The sequence below is a fragment of the Gouania willdenowi genome, unplaced genomic scaffold, assembly GCF_900634775.1.
Source record: "Gouania willdenowi unplaced genomic scaffold, fGouWil2.1 scaffold_3_arrow_ctg1, whole genome shotgun sequence".
Lineage (NCBI taxonomy): Eukaryota > Metazoa > Chordata > Actinopteri > Blenniiformes > Gobiesocidae > Gouania > Gouania willdenowi.
The window spans coordinates 81,745-105,658 of NW_021145162.1; the positions used below are offsets into that span (position 1 = coordinate 81,745).

The window sequence follows — 23,914 nt, forward strand, 5'->3', positions numbered from 1 at the left end:
ACTAATCAATAATATGGGAACTGAAATGACAGATTTAAAAACATGGTTTGACAGGAATGATTTGTATTTAAACTGGAAAAAACACAGAAAGTATGATTTTTGGGACAAAAAAAGCATGGGGATCAGAAGATTACCATAATACAGATATTGAAAATGTTTTAGAAATACATTTTTAGGTCTGTGTCCGTAGGAAGTATGTATTACTATAGAAAAGTGGGAGGGGCCAGTAGCTTTTTCATGGATGGTTAAATGAGGTTGTGTTTGAAGGTGTGACATCAGGGACATTTAGGTTTGTTGTGAAGTGTGTAGAGTGATAATTATTGTGTTTTCATATATTTAAATGAATAAATTGTGAAAAAGCAACACATCAGCATAAAGTTATATCTGAGAAACACTTTGAGACACTCACGTTTAGTGCTGCAGATATCAGATAGTTTTGTAATCAAGTATTTTGTCAATTTTTTTGGGGGAGAAAAAAAAAAGATAAATATACAACCTATTTCCTCAGGTTTATCATAAAAAAAGCTAAAATGGGTGGAGCCACTGCTATAACCTCAGACCTACAGCTTCCTCTACTGTGCATGAGGGGCGTGTCCAGATAAAGATGTTCATGAGGTGCATGTGATGGACTGTGGGGGACAAAAAACACTCACTCATAAGTAAATCTAGTCACAATGAATCTACGAATTTGTCAGAATTAGGGCTGAACATTTTTGGAAAATGATTTGAATTGCAATTTTTTTTTCTGATATTGTGATTTAATATGCCATTGTTTTTTCAAGGGCCTCTTGTCATGTATTTTTCAATGAACACAAGCAATAAATCAATCAGTTTCATAATAAACCATCTCAGATTTATTTAAACTTTAAATAAATATAAAATATAAATTTTAAAGCACAGATTACAACAATAAAGCAAACAAATCTGTGGCTTTACCTCTTCAACATATCTAAATAACTTCACGTTTCATGAAACATGATAACATGTGGACTGTACTTCTTAAACACTCTCTGAACTTAACAGTACAAGACAAAAAACTAGACAATTTCCGCGGAAATCGTGGGAGGGGCTCGTGGGCGGTTACTGGTTTGAAAGGTGGAAATCCATCAACAAATGGCCAAACAGTTAAAGTTTTAAGTTTTGTGTTTAGCATTGCGCTAACATTAGCTTCGCATTAGCATTAGCATTGCGCTAGCATAAGCAATGACATTGTGTTAGCATTGACATTACGTTAGCATTAGCATTGCGTTACCATTGGCGCAGCATTGGCATTAGCATTGCATTAGCATTAGCATTAGCATTGCGTTAGCATTCGCATTGCGTTAGCATTACATTGACATTAGCATTGTGTTAGCGTTAGCATTAGCAATGAATTATGTTAGCATTGGCATAGCATTAGCATTAATATTGCGTTGGCATTGGCGTAGCATTGGCATTAGCATTGAGTTAGCATTAGCATTACGCTAGCCATAGCATTGCGCTAGCAGTAGCAATGCGCTAGCATTAGCATTGCGCTAGCAGTAGCATTGCACTAGTAATAGAATTGCGCTAACATTAGCATTTTGCTAGCATTAGCATTGCATTAGCATTAGCATTGTGCTAGCATTATCATTGCGCTAGCATTAGCATTGTGCTAGCATTATCATTGCGCTAGCATTAGCATTGCTTTAGCATTAGCATTGGTATTATGTTAGCATTAGCGTAGCGTTAACATTACCATTGCGTTAGCATTAGCATAACGTTGGCATTAACGTAGCATTGGCATTAGCATAGTGTTAGCAATAGCGTAGTGTTAGCATTAACCTAGCATTAGCAATAGCCTAGGGTTTATGACACATTTCAACGTTTGAATGGTGGAAATTGGTTGAAAATTGTCTAAGTAATTATTGATTGAAGTGTGAAGTGTGAACCACACACTAAAGGTGAATTGGTGAGTGATGATGACCTAAACCCACGTTTTGATGTAACTTTTGCGTGGGTTTTCTCAAAACTCTGGGACTATTTACGCCCCGAACTTTTGGCGGAAGATGAAAAATGATTATTATTATAAGAGACACGGGAGAACAATAGTGTAATGGAGTGAGTGGCTCGATGCGAGGCAACGAGCCACTCATTAAAGAAAATTGCAGTCTTTGCGATTAGAAAATCGTGTTTTTTGATATTGCGATATCACAAATGCAATTAATCGTTCAGCCCTAGTCAGAATGCTCTCATCTGATTTCATTTAAGCTGCTTCACAAAGAAGTCCTACATTAAAGATATGAAGAATAAATTCTAAATCCAATTGGTAAAACATTAGCATAACATTCAATTCAACCTTAAAGTTTCTGTAAATCTATTTCTGGTGTCAAGCTGTGGAACAAGTCCAAATATCAACCAGTTCAAGAAAATGTATTATTGATAATGGTCTTTAATGATTATTGGTGGTTATTATTTATTGATTGATGTGCCATGGTGATGAAAATGTGTATATATATATATATAATTTTATTTAGACAAAGGGGTGAGAGCTAACAAGCTAAATTTCACAAGTCTTTAGAACCTTCAGTGAACAAGTCCAGTGTTGTTGTCTATAAAACACTGAGATCAGACTGGGTTTGTTGGGACATCAGAGACCGGTTTGTCCAACATGTTGATTAGCAATAGCTAGCTCCGTAGTGTCCGACACAATATCACCGCTATCAGGTGAAGCTGTGCTGCTAACTCTCCTCCATGTTTACACGTGATTGATTTATACTGTGACCTCCTTACATTCTCCATGCTGATTGGTTGAAAATTGAGCTCAACAGTGTATTTGTCTCAATGTGCAGTCAATGTAGTGCACCTATAAATTACACTTTTCTCATTAACTGCAGAATAATGCGTGGAGAACTTTTTGCTTGGATACATTTAATTAACGTTGAATGAGCAAAAGAAAAAGTAGTCCCTTGTTTGGTGGAACCAAACTGAACCATACGGCTCACGTACAGCAGCCTATTGCTTTTGGCACTCCTCCTGTATGGCCAGAAGAAAAAGGAGAATGGCCGTCCTTGCACCAACCTAGATGAGCTGAGGTACACACGAGCATCTACCCCAACAAAAGATGCCTCCTAGCAACATGTCCAGTATTAGTAGCCTTACCAAACAGCAGTGTGGTGTCACAGCCACCTGGCCAAGGCTCATCTTTGGAACCCAGTTGGTAGAGGATAGAGGCTCAGACAAGATGGGTTCATTGAACCTGTCATGTTCCAGAAGGCACCAGTACCTAAAGAAGATGGAGACATCACCCACTTGTACTGTAAAAATGGAAAATGCAATGAAACCAGCATATACCAGTGTCTTTCAGTGGGCTTGACTTGCACTGAGTTTTGCTCTTGCTCTTTCACAGACTGCACAAATATGACCCACTTTGTCACTGATGATAATGTGGATGAGTGACAGGGATGACGACCAAAAGCAGCCCATGAAGAACACCAGCCAAAGAGCTGGTGGGTTTAGCGTGAGGAGGGCTCGTTCCTCCTCAGTGGTTTGTTTGATTTGAGACAGTAATTTAATTTGTACTGTGTGAAGTTAAGACCAAACTACAATCCTGTCACCTTGTCTCCTACAGTGGTGCAAAAAAGTATTTATTCAGCCACCAATTGAACAAGTTCTTCCACTTATAAAGATGAGGTCTGTAATTTTCATCATAGATAAACCTCAACTATGAGAGACAACATGAGAAAAAAAATTTGAAAATCACATTGTAGGATTTTTAATGAATTAATTGGTAAATTCTTCTGTAAAATAAATAGTTGGTCATCTACAAACAAGCCAGATTTGTGTCTCTCACAGACCTGTAACTTCTTCTTTAAGAGGCTCCTCCTCCACTCGTTACCTGTATTAATGGAACCTGTTTGAACTGGTTATCAGTATAAAACACACCTGTCCACAAACTCCACTATGGCCAAGACCAAAGAGCTGTCAAAGGACACCAGAAACTAAACTGTAGACCTGCACCAGGCTGGGTAGAGTGAGTCTACAATAGGTAAACAGCTTGGTGCGAAGAAATCAACTGTGGGAGCAATTATTAGAAAATGGAAGACATACAAGACACTGATAATCTCCCTCCATCTGGGGCTCCAAGATCTCACCCCGTGGGGTCAAAATGATCACAAGAATGATGAGCAATAATCCCAGAACCACACGGGGGGACCTAGTGAATGACCTGCAGAGAGCTGGGACCAAAGTAACAAAGGTTACCATCAGTAACACACTACGCCACCAGGGACTCAAATCCTGCAGTACCAGACGTGTCCCCCTGATTAAACCACTACATGTCCAGGCCCGTCTGAAGTTTGATTGAGAACATGTAGATGATCCAGAAGAGGATTGGGTGAAGGTCATATGGTCAGATGAAACCAAAATACAACTTTTTGGTAAAAACTCAACTCATCGTGTTTGGAGGAGAAAGAACACCATACCTACTGTAAAGCATGGGGGTGGTAACATCATGCTTTGGGGCTGTTTCTCTGTAAAGGGACCAGGACGACTGATCCATGTAAAGGAAAGAATGAATGAGACCATGTATCGTGAGATTTAGAGTGAAAACCTTCCATCAACAAGGACATTGAAGATGAAACGTGGCTGGTCTTTCAGCACCACAATGATCACAAACACATCGCCCTGGCAACAAAGGATCTCAACCCCATAGAAAATCTTTGGAGGGAGTTGAAAGTCCATGTTGCCTAGCGACAGCCCCAAAACATCACTGCTCTAGAGGAGATCTGCATGGAGGAATGGACCAACATACCAGCAACAGTGTGTGAAAACAGAAAACATTTGACCCCATAATTTACCAATAAATTCATTAAAAATCCTAAAATGTGATTTTATGGATTTTTTTTCTCATGTTGTCTCTCATAGTTGAGGTTTATCTATGATGAAAATTACAGGCCTTTTTAAGTGGGAGAACTTGTACGATTGGTGACTAAATACTGTTTTGCACCACTGTTTGTTTGCTATTGCTGAGCTGTTGCTATGCAATGCAACATATTGTTTTAATTTGGACAGATTATATATTTAGTGATGAATGATAATGCGTAGTATTTACCTATTTGGTATTGCTGGATTCAGCACAACCATGTGTCGATGTTTCACCTCATACAGTTAGTGATGTAACACGCTGACTATGCATGCTACATTCACATATCTGGTATCACTAGATTCAGCACAACACCATCTTTTTAACAAGCTATCATGTGTTTCTACAACAATCCATGACCAAGCAACTACAAAGTAAATGAGAATATTCTACATAGATAATTTTGTGTATGTCCGCTTACTTTAGGCAAGTGTTTAGGGTTAGGGTTAGGGTCTCTATATATTACATACATCAAGATATTCACATCCAGTTTTTTCTAATAGGCAAAGCAACTTCCTGATCACAATTGTGTCAAGTTTCAAAGCTGTCAGAGCTTGTTATTAATCTACATAAGTTTATATTTCTTAACTCCCACACGGCCAGGTTATATTGTTCTTCTGTTTTAGGTCTGAGATGTATAACAATATGTATCAATTTAACAATGTTTGCAGTAAAATGTTTTAACCTAAGAATCCATTTCTTATGTGGGAGACTTTAGAGATGAGGATGTTAGGTTTTGTTCTACCTTCAGTAGGGGAATCTCACTAGCCTATGAGGAGGTCTGAGGGATAAGAAGTTCCTTTAGTTAGGGTTAGATAACCCTAACCCTAACTTAGTGTTAACTAACCCTAACCCTAACCTAGTGTTACCTAACCCTAACTTCGTGTTACCTAACCCTAACCCTAACTTAGTGTTAACTAACCCTAACTTCGTGTTAACTAACCCTATCCCTAACTTAGTGTTAACTAACCCTAACCCTAACTTAGTGTTAACTAACCCTAACCCTAACTTAGTGTTACCTAACCCTAACCCTAACTTAGTGTTACCTAACCCTAACCCTAACTTAGTGTTAACTAACCCTAACCCTAACCTAGTGTTACCTAACCCTAACTTCGTGTTACCTAACCCTAACCCTAACTTAATGTTAACTAACCCTAACTTCGTGTTAACTAACCCTAACCTAGTGTTAACTTCGTGTTAACTAACCCTAACCTAGTGTTAACTAACCCTAACCTAGTGTTAACTAACCCTAACTTAGTGTTAACTAACCCTAACCTCGTGTTACCTAACCCTAACCCTAACTTAGTGTTAACTAACCCTAACCTAGTGTTACCTAACCCTAACCCTAACTTAGTGTTAACTAACCCTAACCTAGTGTTACCTAACCCTAACCCTAACTTAGTGTTAACTAACCCTAACCTAGTGTTACCTAACCCTAACCCTAACTTAGTGTTACCTAACCCTAACCCTAACTTAGTGTTACCTAACCCTAACCCTAACTTAGTGTTACCTAACCCTAACCTAGTGTTACCTAACCCTAACCCTAACTTAGTGTTACCTAACCCTAACCCTAACTTAGTGTTAACTAACCCTAACCCTAACTTAGTGTTACCTAACCCTAACCTAGTGTTAACTAACCCTAACCTAGTGTTACCTAACCCTAACCTAGTGTTACCTAACCCTAACCCTAACTTAGTGTTAACTAACCCTAACCTAGTGTTACCTAACCCTAACCCTAACCTGGGGCATTTCCATGTACACACTGGTGGGTGAGGAGGGAGATCTTATATTCAATCTTTTGTTACAAAGGGCAACAGTGCAATGATTTCAGGATGGGGGTATGATCATATTTGTGCACCCCCATTGGGATCCTAGCAGCGCTACGCACGCTGTCATACGCACAAACATTGTCACTACGCACACACACACTGTCATTATGCACTCGTACACTGTCACTTTGCAGTGGCCAATTTAGAGTGGGAAGAAACTACCATTATCACTTGATCCTTCGTATGTTCATGTTATGGGTGAAATTATTACAGCAGGGGGTCAATATCAAATTTATTGAAAAACAGCCTGGCCCACACTGTCAATCATTATTTACTTTTTTTATTCAACCAATTATAAAAGTTGGACACTGCCTGCTCAGATTAGGACCGTTGTCCGTGCTAGCTGCTACCTGTTTAGCATTGAGGTGCTATTTGCTACATGTTTAGCATTGAGGTGTTAGATGCTACATGTTTAGCATTGAGGTGCCAGCGGCTACATGTTAAACGTTGAAGTGCTAGCTGCTACATATTTAGCATTGAGGTGCTAACTGCAATGTGTTTAGCATTGAGGTACTAGCTGCTACGTGTTTAGCATTGAGGTGTTAGATGCTGCATGTTTAGCATTGAGGTGCTAGCTGCTATGTGTTTAGCATTGAGGTGCTAGATGCTACATGTTTAGCATTGAGCTGCTAATTGCTACATGTTTAGCATTGAGCTGCTAGCTGCTACATGTCTAGCATTGAGGTGCTAGCTGCTACATGTCTAGCATTGAGGTGCTAGCTGCTACATGTTTAGCATTGAGGTGCTAGCTGCTATGTTTTTAACATTGAGTTGCTAGTTGCTATATTTTTAGTATTAAGGTGCTAGCTGCTACATGTTTGCACTGAGGTGTTAGCTACTATATATTTAACATTGAGGTGCTAGCTGCTACATGGTTAGCATTGAGGTGTTAGCTTCTATGTGTTTAGGATTGAGTTGCTAGCAGCTACATGTTTAGCATTGAGGTGCTAGCTGCTACATGTTTGCACTGAGGTGTTAGCTACTATATATTTAACATTGAGGTGCTAGCTATTACATGGTTAGCATTGAGGTGCAGCTGTTATGTGTTTAGCATTGAGTTGCTAGCTGCTACATGTTAAACGTTGAAGTGCTAGATGCTACATGTTTAGCATTGAGGTGTTAGCTGCTACGTGTTTAACATTGAGGTGCTAGCTGCTACATATTAAATGTTGAAGTGCTAGCAGCTACATGTTTAGCACTGAGGTGCTTGCTGCTACATGTTTGCACTGAGGTGTTAGCTACTATATATTATACATTGAGGTTCTAGCTGCTACATGGTTAGCATTGAGGTGCTAGCTGCTATGTGTTTAACATTGATTTGCTAGCAGCTACATGTTTAGCATTGGGGTGGTAGCTGCTACGTGTTTGGCATTGAGGTGCTAGCTGCTACATTTTTGCACTGAGGTGTTAGCTACTATATACTAGGGACCAGGTCTGCAAATTAGTTGTTAGCTATATGGCCTATGAATATGGCATCGGTTACTTGTAACAATGCTCCTTGTTCTGTCCCTATAAAATAAACATATATATATATATATATATATATATATATATATATATATATATATATATATATATATATATATTTAAAATTGAGGTGCTAGCTGCTAAATGGTTAGCATTGAGGTGTTAGCTGCAACGTGTTTAACATTGAGGTGCTAGCTGCTACGTGTGTAACATGGAGGTCCTAGCTGCTACGTGTTTAGCATTGAGGTGTTAGATGCTACATGTTTAGCATTGAGGTGGTAGCTGCTACGTGTTTGGCATTAAGGTGCTAGCTGCTACGTGTTTAGCATTGAGGTGCTAGATGCTACATGTTTAACATTGAGCTGCTAGCTGCTATATGTTTAGTATTAAGGTGCTAGCTGCTACATGTTTGCACTGAGGTGTTAGCTACTATATATTTAACATTGAGGTGCTAGCTGCTACATGGTTAGCATTGAGGTGCTAGCTGCTATGTGTTCAGCATTGAGTTGCTTGCTGCTACATGTTAAACGTTGAAGTGTTAGCTGCTACATGTTTAGCATTGAGGTGTTAGCTGCTACGTGTTTAGCATTGAGGTACTAGCTGCTACGTGTTTAGCATTGAGGTGTTAGATGCTACATGTTTAGCATTGAGGTGGTAGCTGCTACGTGTTTGGCATTGAGGTGCTAGCTGCTATGTTTTTAGCATTGAGGTGTTAGATGCTACATGTTTAGCATTGAGCTGCTAATTGCTACATGTTTAGCATTGAGCTGCTAGCTGCTACATGTCTAGCATTGAGGTGCTAGCTGCTACATGTCTAGCATTGAGGTGCTAGCTGCTACATGTTTAGCACTGAGGTGTTAGCTACTATATATTTAACATTGTGGTGCTAGCTGCTACATGGTTAGCATTGAGGTATTAGCTTCTCTTTGTTTAGCATTGAGTTGCTAGCTGCTTCATGTTAAAGTTGAAGTGCTAGCTGCTACATGTTTAGCATTGAGGTGGTAGCTGCTACGTGTTTGGCATTGAGGTGGTAGCTGCTACGTGTTTAGCATTGAGGTGCTAGTTGCTACATGTTTAGCATTGAGCTGCTAATTGCTACATGTTTAGCATTCAGGTGCTAGCTGCTACATGTTTAGCATTGAGGTGCTGCTATATGTTTAGCGTTGAGGTGCTATCTGCTATGTGTTTTGCATTGATGTGCTAGCTGTTACGTGTTAAGCATTGAGATGCTAGATTCTACTTGTTTAACATTGAGGTGCTAGCGGCTATGTGTTTAGCATTGAATTGCTAGCTGCTACATGTTTAGCATTGAGTGCCAGCTGCTACATGTTAAACGTTGAAGTGCTAGCTGCTACATGTTTAGCATTCAGGTGCTAACTGCTATGTATTTAGCATTGAGGTGCTAGCTGCGAGGTGTTAAGCATTGAGGTGCTAGATGCTACGTGTTTAGAACTGAGGTGCTAGCAGCTACATGGTTAGCATTGAGGTGTTAGCTGCTATGTGTTTAGCATTAAGTTGGTAGCAGCTACATGTTTAGCATTGAGGTGCTACCCATTATTTAGCATTGTGGTTCTAGCATTGAATGAATCGAGTAATTGTAATATTTGGTGCTCACAAGCTACTTCTACCACAGACAGCTCTTCACCATCTACTGTGTTGGGTTATAACTGTAAATAATCTCATTTCAATATTTAATAATTAGAATTATTCAATGACTAGTACAGTTGGAAGTATGCATTCATGTGGGAGTATAAGTGCAGTTGTCATTTATGACCAAATGAGTATGTGTTTTGAAGATTAGATGTATACAGATACTCTGTTACTGATATAAAGGAGTGCAAAATAAAATAGTGTGTGATTTACCTGGTTTACTTCTATGGGACATGTGCATGATAAATGTGTTATTTTTCTGTAATGGATGTTTTTTGGAGTCATGTGTATTTTTGTATCTTTCTGTTGTTTTTTTGTGCATTTTTTCTGTAATTATAGTTTTTTGTTGCCATTGTAGTGATTCTGGAGTCATTTTGTGTATTTTTGTATTTTTTTGGTGTACTTGTGTGCATTTCTGTTGTCATTTGGTGTATAAATATTTATTTTTTGTGTATTTTAAGTCATTTTCTTTTTTGTTGTTTGGTGTATCTTTCTGTAAGTGTTTTTGGAGCATTTTTGTACATTTTTGGGCATTTCTGTTGTTGTTTTGTGTACTTTATGTATAAATATTGTTTAGTTTTTTGTTTTATTTTACTCATTTAGTATATTTTTTATTATAAATACTGTGTGTGTGTGTGTACCTCTAACTCCTCCGTGCGTCATCTCTCTCACACTTGCGCACACGTCATGCACATAATCCGTCAGGTTGTTGAGAGATTTATAAATGAAAAAAAAAAAAGAGAGAGACCCGAAAGTTCCCATCCGCTCACAAAAATGTTACATTCCTCTGTCTGAAGAACCAGATAGTTTGGTCGGCTAATGCTAGTTTATCAGTGTGAGCACGGCTGCTCAGATGCCCCTCCCCTTCTCCGGTCTAAACTATCTTCCTCTCTCTCACTCATGTGTTTACAGTCTGTGTCTGATTGGCTGTGTGCGCAGTGATTGGCTCTGGCTGCACATGTGACTCTTGCTCGGGTGAGGAGCTGCGTAGTGAAATAGATATAGATGGTGCGCTAGCGCCCCCTCACACTCTGAGGTCAAAAGCTGCCGTCCAGAAGTGAAATTAAATTTAAATAAACATTTTGAAATGACCAAATTACTCCAAAATAACAGATGCACAAACTCGGGGTATTTGGAAGCTGTCAACAAAGTTTCAGATTGAACTCACACCGAGATATTTGCTCCACACACACACACACACACACACACACACACACACACACACACACACACACACACACACACACACACACACACACACACACACACACACACACACACAGACCTTTCCATCATTATAGTATAAATTATCAAACATTGTAGAATATTAAAATACAATGATAATATTGAAGCAGTAACACTTAAATCATCATGGCAGAACCAATACTGTGTGTGTGTGTGTGTGTGTGTGTGTTTGCACGTTTGCGTGTGTTTTTCTGTGTGTGTGTGTTTATGTGTGTATCTGTTTGCGCGTGTGTGTCTGTGTGCGTGTGCCTATGGGTACGTGTGTCTGTGTGTGTGTGCGTGTGTCTGTGTGTGTGTGCATGTGTCTGTGTGCGTGTGCGTTTGTCTGTGTGTGTGTGCGTTTGTCTGTGTGTGTGTGCCTATGTGTGCGTGTGTCTGTCTGTGTCTGTATGTGTGTGCGTGTGCCTATGTGTGCGTGTGTCTGTGTGTGTGTGCGTGTGCCTATGTGTGCGTTTGTCTGTGTGTGTGTGCCTATGTGTGCGTGTGTCTGTGCCTATGTGTGCGTGTGTCTGTGTGTGTGCCCCTATGTGTGCGTGTGTCTGTGTGTGTGTGCGTTTGTCTGTGTGTGTGTGCCTATGTGTGCGTGTGTCTGTGTGCGTGTGCCTATGTGTGCATGTGTCTGTGTGTGTGCGTGTGCCTATGTGTGCATGTGTCTGTATGTCTGTGTGTGCCTATGTGTGCGTGTGTCTGTGTGCGTGTGCCTATGTGTGCATGTGTCTGTGTGTGTGCGTGTGCCTATGTGTGCATGTGTCTGTATGTCTGTGTGTGCCTATGTGTGCGTGTGTCTGTGTGCGTGTGCCTATGTGTGCATGTGTCTGTATGTCTGTGTGTGCCTATGTGTGCGTGTGTCTGTGTGCGTGTGCCTATGTGTGCATGTGTCTGTGTGTGTGTGCGTGTGCCTATGTGTGCGTGTGTCTGTGTGTGTGTGCGTTTGTCTGTGTGCGTGTGCCTATGTGTGCGTGTGTCTGTGTGCGTGTGCCTATGTGTGCATGTGTCTGTGTGTGTGTGCGTGTGCCTATGTGTGCGTGTGTCTGTGTGTGTGTGCGTTTGTCTGTGTGTGTGTGCCTATGTGTGCGTGTGTCTGTGTGCGTGTGCCTATGTGTGTGTGAAGGGGAGCTGAACCTGAACGTGGTGGCCATGGCTCTATCAGGCTACAGTGATGAGAAGGTGTGTCTATGGAGGGAGATGTGCAGCTCTCTGAGGCTCCAGCTGAACAACTCGTACCTCTGCATCATGTTTGCGTTCCTCACCAGTGAACCTGGAGCCTATGACGGAGTCCTGGTACTATCACTATCACCACACACAGACCATTATCTAACACAGGGGTTCTCAACCTTGGGGTCTCCAGATTCCTCCAAGGAACTAAGAATATTTTCTGAACAATTTCAATTTCTCCTTTTAATGTATTTTTGTTACATTTCTCCCATTTCTGACACTTCTTCATCACATTTCAATGTCTTTTTTTTCCACTTTCCAGACATGTTTTTAAAATCTCATTTCACCTCCTTTTCCACCATTTTTATTCACTTTGAACCATTTTATTAGTGATTAAAACCATGATTTCCATCTTTAAGATGACTATAATAATAATAATAAACGTTCCTGGATAACAGTGGATATTATTCAGATGAATAAATAAATATGGTTATCACAGATTCATAGAACAATAGACCATCATTTTACTGACTTTATGGATGGATCCCAAAAATCTCTCCTTTATTCCCCCTTATAGATGGTCCTGTCTCCACATGTTCTTCAATGTTCATGTCTGTGTTCAACCACCTTCAGCTACAGTGGGTGTGGTTAAATTGGTAAAAAATGTTCATGAAATATGGTGAAAAGAGGTTAAAAGTGACAATAATAGAAATGACTGAGGACCAATGAACAAACCTACGTTCACTCCTCTTCTGTGTGTAACACACGTTTACATCTGTCAAAGGCAAAATGATCAAAGATGTTTCCAGATGTGGACCCGTCTTGTGAAAGGTGTGGTCAGAAACCTGCTACCTTAGCCCACATGTTTTGGAGCTGCCCTCTCATTAATGAATGCTGGAGGAGATATTCACAACCCTCTGAGATCCTGCAGAAGTGCATTGATCCTGACCCATTGATCACATTGTTTGGGGTGAAGCCTGCATCAATAGAACTCATAATACCAACACAATATGGTATTGTATGTGACACTACTAGCACGGAGATTGATTCTTCTACACTGGAAGAGTTAAGCTCCTCCCACACACCTGTCATTAGGGTTAGTGATGAAACTTTTACAAGTGGAGAAAATAATATTTATATTGAGAGAAAAGGTAAACATTTCCTATTTAATCTGGCAACCTTTAATAGACTACTTTAATAACAATAACTAGCCCATAAAAGACAAACATTAAACAATTGTAATGTGTGTATGCATATGTATGTATGTGTATATTTATATGTATACTTATATTACTTATATATGTATCATTTTTTTATTATATTTTTCACTAGTTTCTGTATCTGGATACTGAGTGCATTGATAATATTTGAATGTATAGTCAAACAATCAAGCTGTACTTATGTGCCTGTATGTTTCTAAAGTTGAAATAAAAAGTAAAAAAAAAAAAAACATTAATAATAAAATCAAAAAAATAATTAAATTAAATACAGTAATGGGTCAACATATGTGACATTCATTAGACACAATAGCTATAACTTATGAATAACACCAAAAACAATTTTTTAAGTTTTTACAGCTAAGAAGTTAAAATAAAGTTAAAGGAAAGCTCTACTAACCCTAACCCTTATACATATGAGAAAAAGCAATGTTTATTTGAACATTAGGGGAGAAAGAAGTAGACATTATTATTGAGGTAGAGGAATGGAAACCTAAAGACGACTTTCTGCAAAAACTGGAGAGACTGTATATATATAAATATATATATATATATTAGAATAAGTGAGTACACAATTACATGATTTAATCAAAAGATGTGTAAGAAAAAGGCGCTTAAACTTATTTTTATCATTGTTTACTTTGTTCTACTTTCTTCTGTTTTGGTCTGTTTTATGTTGTAAAATATGACGGATACTTTTGAACAGCTGTCTATGAAAATGACATTTGTTTTTTAATTAATACAACAACAAACAGACAAAAAAACACATGACATTAGGTGTGAAAGTGGTAGGAATGGTTTATAAGTAATGAACATGTCTGTAAAATAGAAAAAATGTGGAGAAAAGTCATTAAAATGTGATGTAGAAGTGTCAGAAATGGGAGAAATGTAGCAAAAATACATTAAAAGGAGCAAAAATATGGTAAGAAAAAGTGATGAAAATATGTTAAAATATGGTGAGTTTGGTGGATTTGCAGAAAAATTGTAAAAAGAAGCAAAAATGGGTTAAAATTGTTCCAATAATATTCTTAGTTTCTTGAAGGTATCTGGTGACCCCCTCCCAGTATCTTATGACCTCAAATGGGGTCCTGACCCCAAGGTTGAGAACACAATCTAGAATATAGATTGTTTCCTTTGTTTACAGACCTGTCAAGAATAGATCTGCACCTAAATGTTCAAACATGGAGACACATTAACATCAGCTATTTAGTCACTTTGTCTTCATATTTAATTAAACACATCAGTAATAATGATCAATACATTCTCTAATGCTAACTATTATTTAATTAAATATATCAGTAATAATGATTAATACATTCTCTAATGCTAACTATTATTTAATTAAACACATCAGTAATAATGATCAATACATTCTCTAATGCTAACTATTATTTAATTAAACATATCAGTAATAATGATCAATACATTCTCTAATGCTAACTATTGTTTAATTAAACACATCAGTAATAATGATCAATACATTCTCTAATGCTAACTATTATTTAATTAAATATATCAGTAATAATGATTAATACATTTTCTAATGCTAACTATTATTTAATTAAACACATCAGTAATAATGATCAATACATTCTCTAATGCTAACTATTATTTAATTAAACACATCAGTAATAATGATCAATACATTCTCTAATGCTAACTATTATTTAATTAAACATATCAGTAATAATGATCAATACATTCTCTAATGCTAACTATTATTTAATTAAACACATCAGTAATAATGATCAATACATTCTCTAATGCTAACTATTATTTAATTAAACATATCAGTAATAATGATCAATACATTCTCTAATGCTAACCATTATTTAATTAAACACATCAGTAATAATGATCAATACATTCTCTAATGCTAACTATTATTTAATTAAATATATCAGTAATAATGATTAATACATTCTCTAATGCTAACTATTATTTAATTAAACACATCAGTAATAATGATCAATACATTCTCTAATGCTAACTATTATTTAATTAAATATATCAGTAATAATGATTAATACATTTTCTAATGCTAACTATTATTTAATTAAACACATCAGTAATAATGATCAATACATTCTCTAATGCTAACTATTATTTAATTAAACACATCAGTAATAATGATCAATACATTCTCTAATGCTAACTATTATTTAATTAAACATATCAGTAATAATGATCAATACATTCTCTAATGCTAACTATTATTTAATTAAACACATCAGTAATAATGATCAATACATTCTCTAATGCTAACTATTATTTAATTAAACATATCAGTAATAATGATCAATACATTCTCTAATGCTAACTATTATTTAATTAAACACATCAGTAATAATGATCAATACATTCTCTAATGCTAACTATTATTTAATTAAACATATCAGTAATAATGATCAATACATTCTCTAATGCTAACTATTATTTAATTAAACACATCAGTAATAATGATCAATACATTCTCTAATGCTAACCATTATTTAATTAAACATATCAGTAATAATGATCAATACATTCTCTAATGCTAACCATTATTTAATTAAACACATCAGTAATAATGATCAATACATTCTCTAATGCTAACTATTATTTAATTAAACACATCAGTAATAATGATCAATACATTCTCTAATGCTAACCATTATTTAATTAAACACATCAGTAATAATGATCAATACATTCTCTAATGCTAACTATTATTTAATTAAACACATCAGTAATAATGATCAATACATTCTCTAACGCTAACTATTATTTAATGAAACATATCAGTAATAATGATCAATACATTCTCTAATGCTAACTATTATTTAATTAAACACATCAGTAATAATGATCAATACATTCTCTAATGCTAACTATTATTTAATTAAACATATCAGTAATAATGATCAATACATTCTCTAATGCTAACTATTATTTAATTAAACACATCAGTAATAATGATCAATACATTCTCTAATGCTAACCATTATTTAATTAAACACATCAGTAATAATGATCAATACATTCTCTAATGCTAACTATTATTTAATTAAACACATCAGTAATAATGATCAATACATTCTCTAATGCTAACTATTATTTAATTAAACACATCAGTAATAATGATCAATACATTCTCTAATGCTAACTATTATTTAATTAAACACATCAGTAATAATGATCAATACATTCTCTAATGCTAACTATTATTTAATTAAACACATCAGTAATAATGATCAATACATTCTCTACTGCTAACTATTATTTAATTAAACACATCAGTAATAATGATCAATACATTCTCTAATGCTAACCATTATTTAATTAAACACATCAGTAATAATGATCAATACATTCTCTAATGCTAACTATTATTTAATTAAACACATCAGTAATAATGATCAATACATTCTCTAACGCTAACTATTATTTAATGAAACATATCAGTAATAATGATCAATACATTCTCTAATGCTAACTATTATTTAATTAAACATATCAGTAATAATGATCAATACATTCTCTAACGCTAACTATTATTTAATGAAACATATCAGTAATAATGATCAATACATTCTCTAACGCTAACTATTATTTAATTAAACACATCAGTAATAATGATCAATACATTCTCTAATGCTAACTATTATTTAATTAAACACATCAGTAATAATGATCAATACATTCTCTAACGCTAACTATTATTTAATGAAACATATCAGTAATAATGATCAATACATTCTCTAACGCTAACTATTATTTAATTAAACACATCAGTAATAATGATCAATACATTCTCTAATGCTAACTATTATTTAATTAAACACATCAGTAATAATGATCAATACATTCTCTAATGCTAACCATTATTTAATTAAACACATCAGTAATAATGATCAATACATTCTCTAATGCTAACTATTATTTAATTAAACACATCAGTAATAATGATCAATACATTCTCTAATGCTAACTATTATTTAATTAAACATCAGTAATAATGATCAATACATTCTCTAATGCTAACTATTATTTAATTAAACACATCAGTAATAATGATCAATACATTCTCTAATGCTAACTATTATTTAATTAAACACATCAGTAATAATGATCAATACATTCTCTAATGCTAACTATTATTTAATTAAACACATCAGTAATAATGATCAATACATTCTCTAATGCTAACTATTATTTAATTAAACACATCAGTAATAATGATCAATACATTCTCTAATGCTAACTATTATTTAATTAAACACATCAGTAATAATGATCAATACATTCTCTAACGCTAACTATTATTTAATTAAACACATCAGTAATAATGATCAATACATTCTCTAATGCTAACTATTATTTAATTAAACACATCAGTAATAATGATCAATACATTCTCTAATGCTAACTATGATTTAATTAAACACATCAGTAATAATGATCAATACATTCTCTAATGCTAACTATGATTTAATTAAACACATCAGTAATAATGATCAATACATTCTCTAATGCTAACTATTATTTAATTAAACACATCAGTAATAATGATCAATACATTCTCTAATGCTAACTATTATTTAATTAAACACATCAGTAATAATGATCAATACATTCTCTAATGCTAACTATGATTTAATTAAACACATCAGTAATAATGATCAATACATTCTCTAATGCTAACTATTATTTAATTAAACACATCAGTAATAATGATCAATACATTCTCTAATGCTAACTATTATTTAATTAAACACATCAGTAATAATGATCAATACATTTTCTAATGCTAACTATTATTTAATTAAACACATCAGTAATAATGATCAATACATTCTCTAATGCTAACTATTATTTAATTAAACACATCAGTAATAATGATCAATACATTCTCTAATGCTAACTATTATTTAATTAAACACATCAGTAATAATGATCAATACATTCTCTAATGCTAACTATTATTTAATTAAACACATCAGTAATAATGATCAATACATTCTCTAATGCTAACTATTATTTAATTAAACACATCAGTAATAATGATCAATACATTCTCTAATGCTAACTATTATTTAATTAAACACATCAGTAATAATGATCAATACATTCTCTAACGCTAACTATTATTTAATGAAACATATCAGTAATAATGATCAATACATTCTCTAATGCTAACTATTATTTAATTAAACACATCAGTAATAATGATCAATACATTCTCTAACGCTAACTATTATTTAATGAAACATATCAGTAATAATGATCAATACATTCTCTAATGCTAACTATTATTTAATTAAACACATCAGTAATAATGATCAATACATTCTCTAATGCTAACTATTATTTAATTAAACACATCAGTAATAATGATCAATACATTCTCTAATGCTAACCATTATTTAATTAAACACATCAGTAATAATGATCAATACATTCTCTAATGCTAACTATTATTTAATTAAACACATCAGTAATAATGATCAATACATTCTCTAATGCTAACTATTATTTAATTAAACACATCAGTAATAATGATCAATACATTCTCTAATGCTAACTATTATTTAATTAAACACATCAGTAATAATGATCAATACATTCTCTAATGCTAACTATTATTTAATTAAACACATCAGTAATAATGATCAATACATTCTCTAATGCTAACTATGATTTAATTAAACACATCAGTAATAATGATCAATACATTCTCTAATGCTAACTATTATTTAATTAAACACATCAGTAATAATGATCAATACATTCACTAATGCTAACTTGTTTTTATTTCAGTTTGAGAGCAGCGTTGCCGTGAGAGACAGAGTTGCATTTGCCTGTATGTTCCTCAACGACGTGCAGGTAACCGCTAAGCTAACTAAGGTAAGCTAATTAAGCTAAGCTAAGCTAACTTAACTGTGTGTGTGTTGAAGCTCCCGCGATACATTGACAAATTGACCAATGAGATGAAGGGGGCGGGGAACCTGGAGGGCGTGTTGCTGACTGGGCTGACCAATGACGGAGTGGATCTGATGGAGAGTTACGTAGACCGAACTGGAGACGTTCAGACGGCCAGTTTCTGTATGTTGAAGGTAATCAATAATGATTATTGGTTATTATACTTATTGATGAGTGGTTATTAGACTAAATAATAATTAGTGATTATTAGACTTAATAATAATTAGTGATTATTAGACTAAATAATAATTAGTTATTATTAGACTAATAATAAATAGTGATTATTAGACTTAATAATAATTAGTGATTATTAGACTTAATAATAATTAGTGATTATTAGACTTAATAATAATTAGTGATTATTAGACTAAATAATAATTAGTTATTATTAGACTAATAATAAATAGTGATTATTAGACTTAATAATAATTAGTGATTATTAGACTTAATAATAATTAGTGATTATTAGACTAAATAATAATTAGTGATTATTAGACTAATAATAATTAGTGATTATTAGACTTAATAATAATTAGTTATTATCATACTAAATAATAATTAGTTATTATTAGACTAATAATAAATAGTGATTATTAGACTTAATAATAATTAGTGATTATTAGACTAAATAATAATTAGTGATTATTAGACTTAATAATAATTAGTGATTATAAGACTTCATAATAATTAGTGATTATTAGACCTAATAATAATTAGTGATTATTATACTTAATAATAATTAGTGATTATTAGACTAATAATAAATAGAGATTATTAGACTTAATAATAAATAGTGATTATTATACTTACTAATAATTAGTGATTATTAGACTTAATAATAATTAGTGATTATTATACTTAATAATAATTTGTGATTATTAGACTAATAATAAATAGTGACTATTAGACTTAATAATAAATAGTGATTATTAGACCTAATAATAATTTGGTGATTATTAGACTAAATAATAATTAATGATTATTAGACTTAATAATAATTAGTGATTATTAGACTAATAATAAATAGTGATTATTAGACTTAATAATAATTAGTGATTATTAGACTTAATAATAATTAGTGATTATTAGACTTAATAATAATTAGTGATTATTAGACTAAATAATAATTAATGATTATTAGACTTAATAATAATTAGTGATTATTATACTTAATAATAATTAGTGATTATTAGACTTAATAATAATTAATGATTATTAGACTAATAATAATTAGTGATTATTAGACTTAATAATAATTAGTGATTATTAGACTTAATAATACTTAATGATTATTAGACTTAATAATAATTAATGATTATTAGAATAATAATAATTAGTGATTATTAGACTTAATAATAATGAGTGATTATTAGACTTAATAATAATTAGTGATTATTAGACTTAATAATTATTAATGATTATTAGACTTAATAATAATTAATGATTATTAGACTTAATAATAATTAATGATTATTAGACTTAATAATAATTACTGATTATTAGACTTAATAATAATTAATGATTATTATACTAAATAATAATTAGTGATTATTAGACTTTATAATAATTAGTGATTATTATACTAAATAATAATTAGTGATTATTATACTAAATAATAATTAGTGATTATTAGACTTAATAATACTTAGTGATTATTAGACTTAATAATAATTAGTGATTATTAGACTTAATAATAAATAGTGATTATTATACTTAATAATAATTAGTGATTATTATACTTAATAATAATTAGTGATTATTATACTTAATAATAATTAGTGATTATTATACTTAATAATAATTAGTGATTATTAGACTTAATATTAATTAGTGATTATTAGACTTAATAATAATTAGTGATTATTAGACTTAATAATAATTAGTGATTATTAGACTTAATAATAATTAGTGATTATTAGACTTAATAATAATTAGTGATTATTAGACTTAATAATAAATAGTGATTATTAGACTTAATAATAATTAGTGATTATTAGACTTAATAATAATTAGTGATTATTAGACTTAATAATAATTAATGATTATTAGACTTAATAATAATTAGTGATTATTAGACTTAATAATAAATAGTGACTATTAGACTTAATAATAATTAGTGATTATTAGACTAATAATAAATAGTGACTATTAGACTTAATAATAATTAGTGATTATTAGACTTAATAATAATTTGGTGATTATTAGACTAATAATAAATAGTGATTATTAGACCTAATAATAATTTGGTGATTATTAGACTAAATAATAATTAATGATTATTAGACTTAATAATAATTAGTGATTATTAGACTTAATAATAATTAGTGATATTAGACTTAATAATAATTAGTGATTATTAGACTTAATAATAATTAATGATTATTAGACTTAATAATAATTAGTGATTATTAGACTTAATAATAATTAGTGATTATTAGACTTAATAATAATTAGTGATTATTAGACTTAATAATAATTAGTGATTATTAGACTAATAATAATTAGTGATATTAGACTTAATAATAATTAGTGATTATTAGACTTAATAATAAATAGTGATTATTAGACTTAATAATAATTAGTGATTATTAGACTTAATAATAATTAGTGATTATTATACTTACTAATAATTAGTGATTATTAGACTTAATAATAATTAGTGATTATTATACTTAATAATAATTTGTGATTATTAGACTAATAATAAATAGTGACTATTAGACTTAATAATAATTAGTGATTATTAGACTTAATAATAATTTGGTGATTATTAGACTAATAATAAATAGTGATTATTAGACCTAATAATAATTTGGTGATTATTAGACTAAATCATAATTAATGATTATTAGACTTAATAATAATTAGTGATTATTAGACTTAATAATAATAATTAGTGATTATTAGACTTAATAATAATTAGTGATTATTAGACTTAATAATAATTAGTGATTATTAGACTTAATAATAATTAATGATTATTAGACTTAATAATAATTAGTGATTATTAGACTTAATAATAATTAGTGATTATTAGACTTAATAATAATTAGTGATTATTAGACTTAATAATAATTAGTGATTATTAGACTAATAATAATTAGTGATATTAGACTTAATAATAATTAGTGTGACAAGGCGGCACGAGCAGGAGGCGGTGAGTAATGAGAAATACCAGGGAGGCCGTCTTAGTGGTCCACTTCCTTTTTTTTTTTGGGTATTTATTTTTTGGTGCAAAAATACAATAAAGTGCTCAGTGCAAAACAAAGGTGCATCAGAGGACTGACAGGTCTCCTCCAGCAGCAGAACCTAGAGTCAGGGCATCAGGCGCCTTAAATACCCTCCCACTAAACTGGATAAAACCATAAAAGCTAAGCAGGTGTAGAAAATAACATTAGCTTCTAAAACCACATTCAAATCCTCCAATAAAACCCATAGCCATAATATAAACAAAGAAAAACCCCACTACAATAAACTCCCTACCAACATCCCCTAACTGAATCAAACTACATCCTAAAACCGGTTAAAACCTATTCAGCCACCCCCGAGCTTTTTCGCCCCTTGGTCCAGCCCGGAACGCCTTTCAGCGGCGTCTGTTTCCCTGGGGAATCTTTTGGCCAGACACCGCCACCCTGGACACAAGAGGAAACGTAAGTAGCTTGTACCCACACAGATACACATTCACACACCCAAACATTCACCGCATGCACACAACACCTAAAGCATCAACTAATTCTTAACATGGCACATAATATTGCACAATCCCAATCCTAAATAGACCCCGGCCCCCCCGACAAGAGAGGACGCCATCTACCGCCCAAGCAGGGCCACCTCGCCAGCCACAGACCGATAAGCAGGCAACCCAAGCACCCCCAGCCAGGCACCACCACCCCACACCAATGCCGCCAGCAGAGCCCCCCACCCCCACAGAGCCCCCACCCCCACAGAGCCCCCCACCCCCACAGAGCCCCCACCCCCACAGAGGCCTGAAACATGTCCTACCCTTTTACGTTACTGTTAGTCTTTAATGAAAGTGTTAATGAAGCTCTATTCTAAGTGGTAGCACTGAGGACTATACAGCTATGAAGTAGCTCATGGTTTTACAAAGGTTGACCTCTGACCCCTGACCTCCATCCTACTGCAGGCACAGATGCATCCCTTTATGATTGGATCAGAGTTTCAGTCTGTGATCAACACCTGATCATGTGACCAACGTAAACAACTTTGAACGTTTAAAGCCTGAATGAATTTTCTGTATTTGACATTAAACACATCACACACACACGTCTCACACAGATTAATGTTCTCAAACTGTGGGTCAGGACCCAAAAAAGACTTTATTCTTTTCTACTTAAACCTAATTATTTTTCCCATTGATAATCATAAAATCAAAATCCTTTAAAGCTTTTGTAGATTTATGTTCCTTTTATTTCTTTTAATATGTTTCAGGTTAAAGTTTTCATTATAAAATGAAAAGCAGCTCTTTGGGAATAATTTTTTTTTATTTC

At 33.2% G+C, this 23,914-nt stretch overlaps 1 protein-coding gene across 4 annotated transcripts in view; it reads left to right on the forward strand.

Moving 5' to 3' along the window:
• Window positions 1-23,914, forward strand: part of mios (missing oocyte, meiosis regulator, homolog (Drosophila)) — a 60,752-nt gene that overhangs the window by 16,088 nt on the left and 20,750 nt on the right. For all 4 annotated transcript variants that reach the window (XM_028442165.1, XM_028442164.1, XM_028442166.1 and 1 more), the window contains exons 6-8: window positions 12,185-12,354; window positions 19,245-19,310; window positions 19,382-19,540. In XM_028442165.1, coding sequence (XP_028297966.1) covers window positions 12,185-12,354; window positions 19,245-19,310; window positions 19,382-19,540 — 395 coding nt within the window. The remainder of the gene's footprint in view (window positions 1-12,184; window positions 12,355-19,244; window positions 19,311-19,381; window positions 19,541-23,914) is intronic.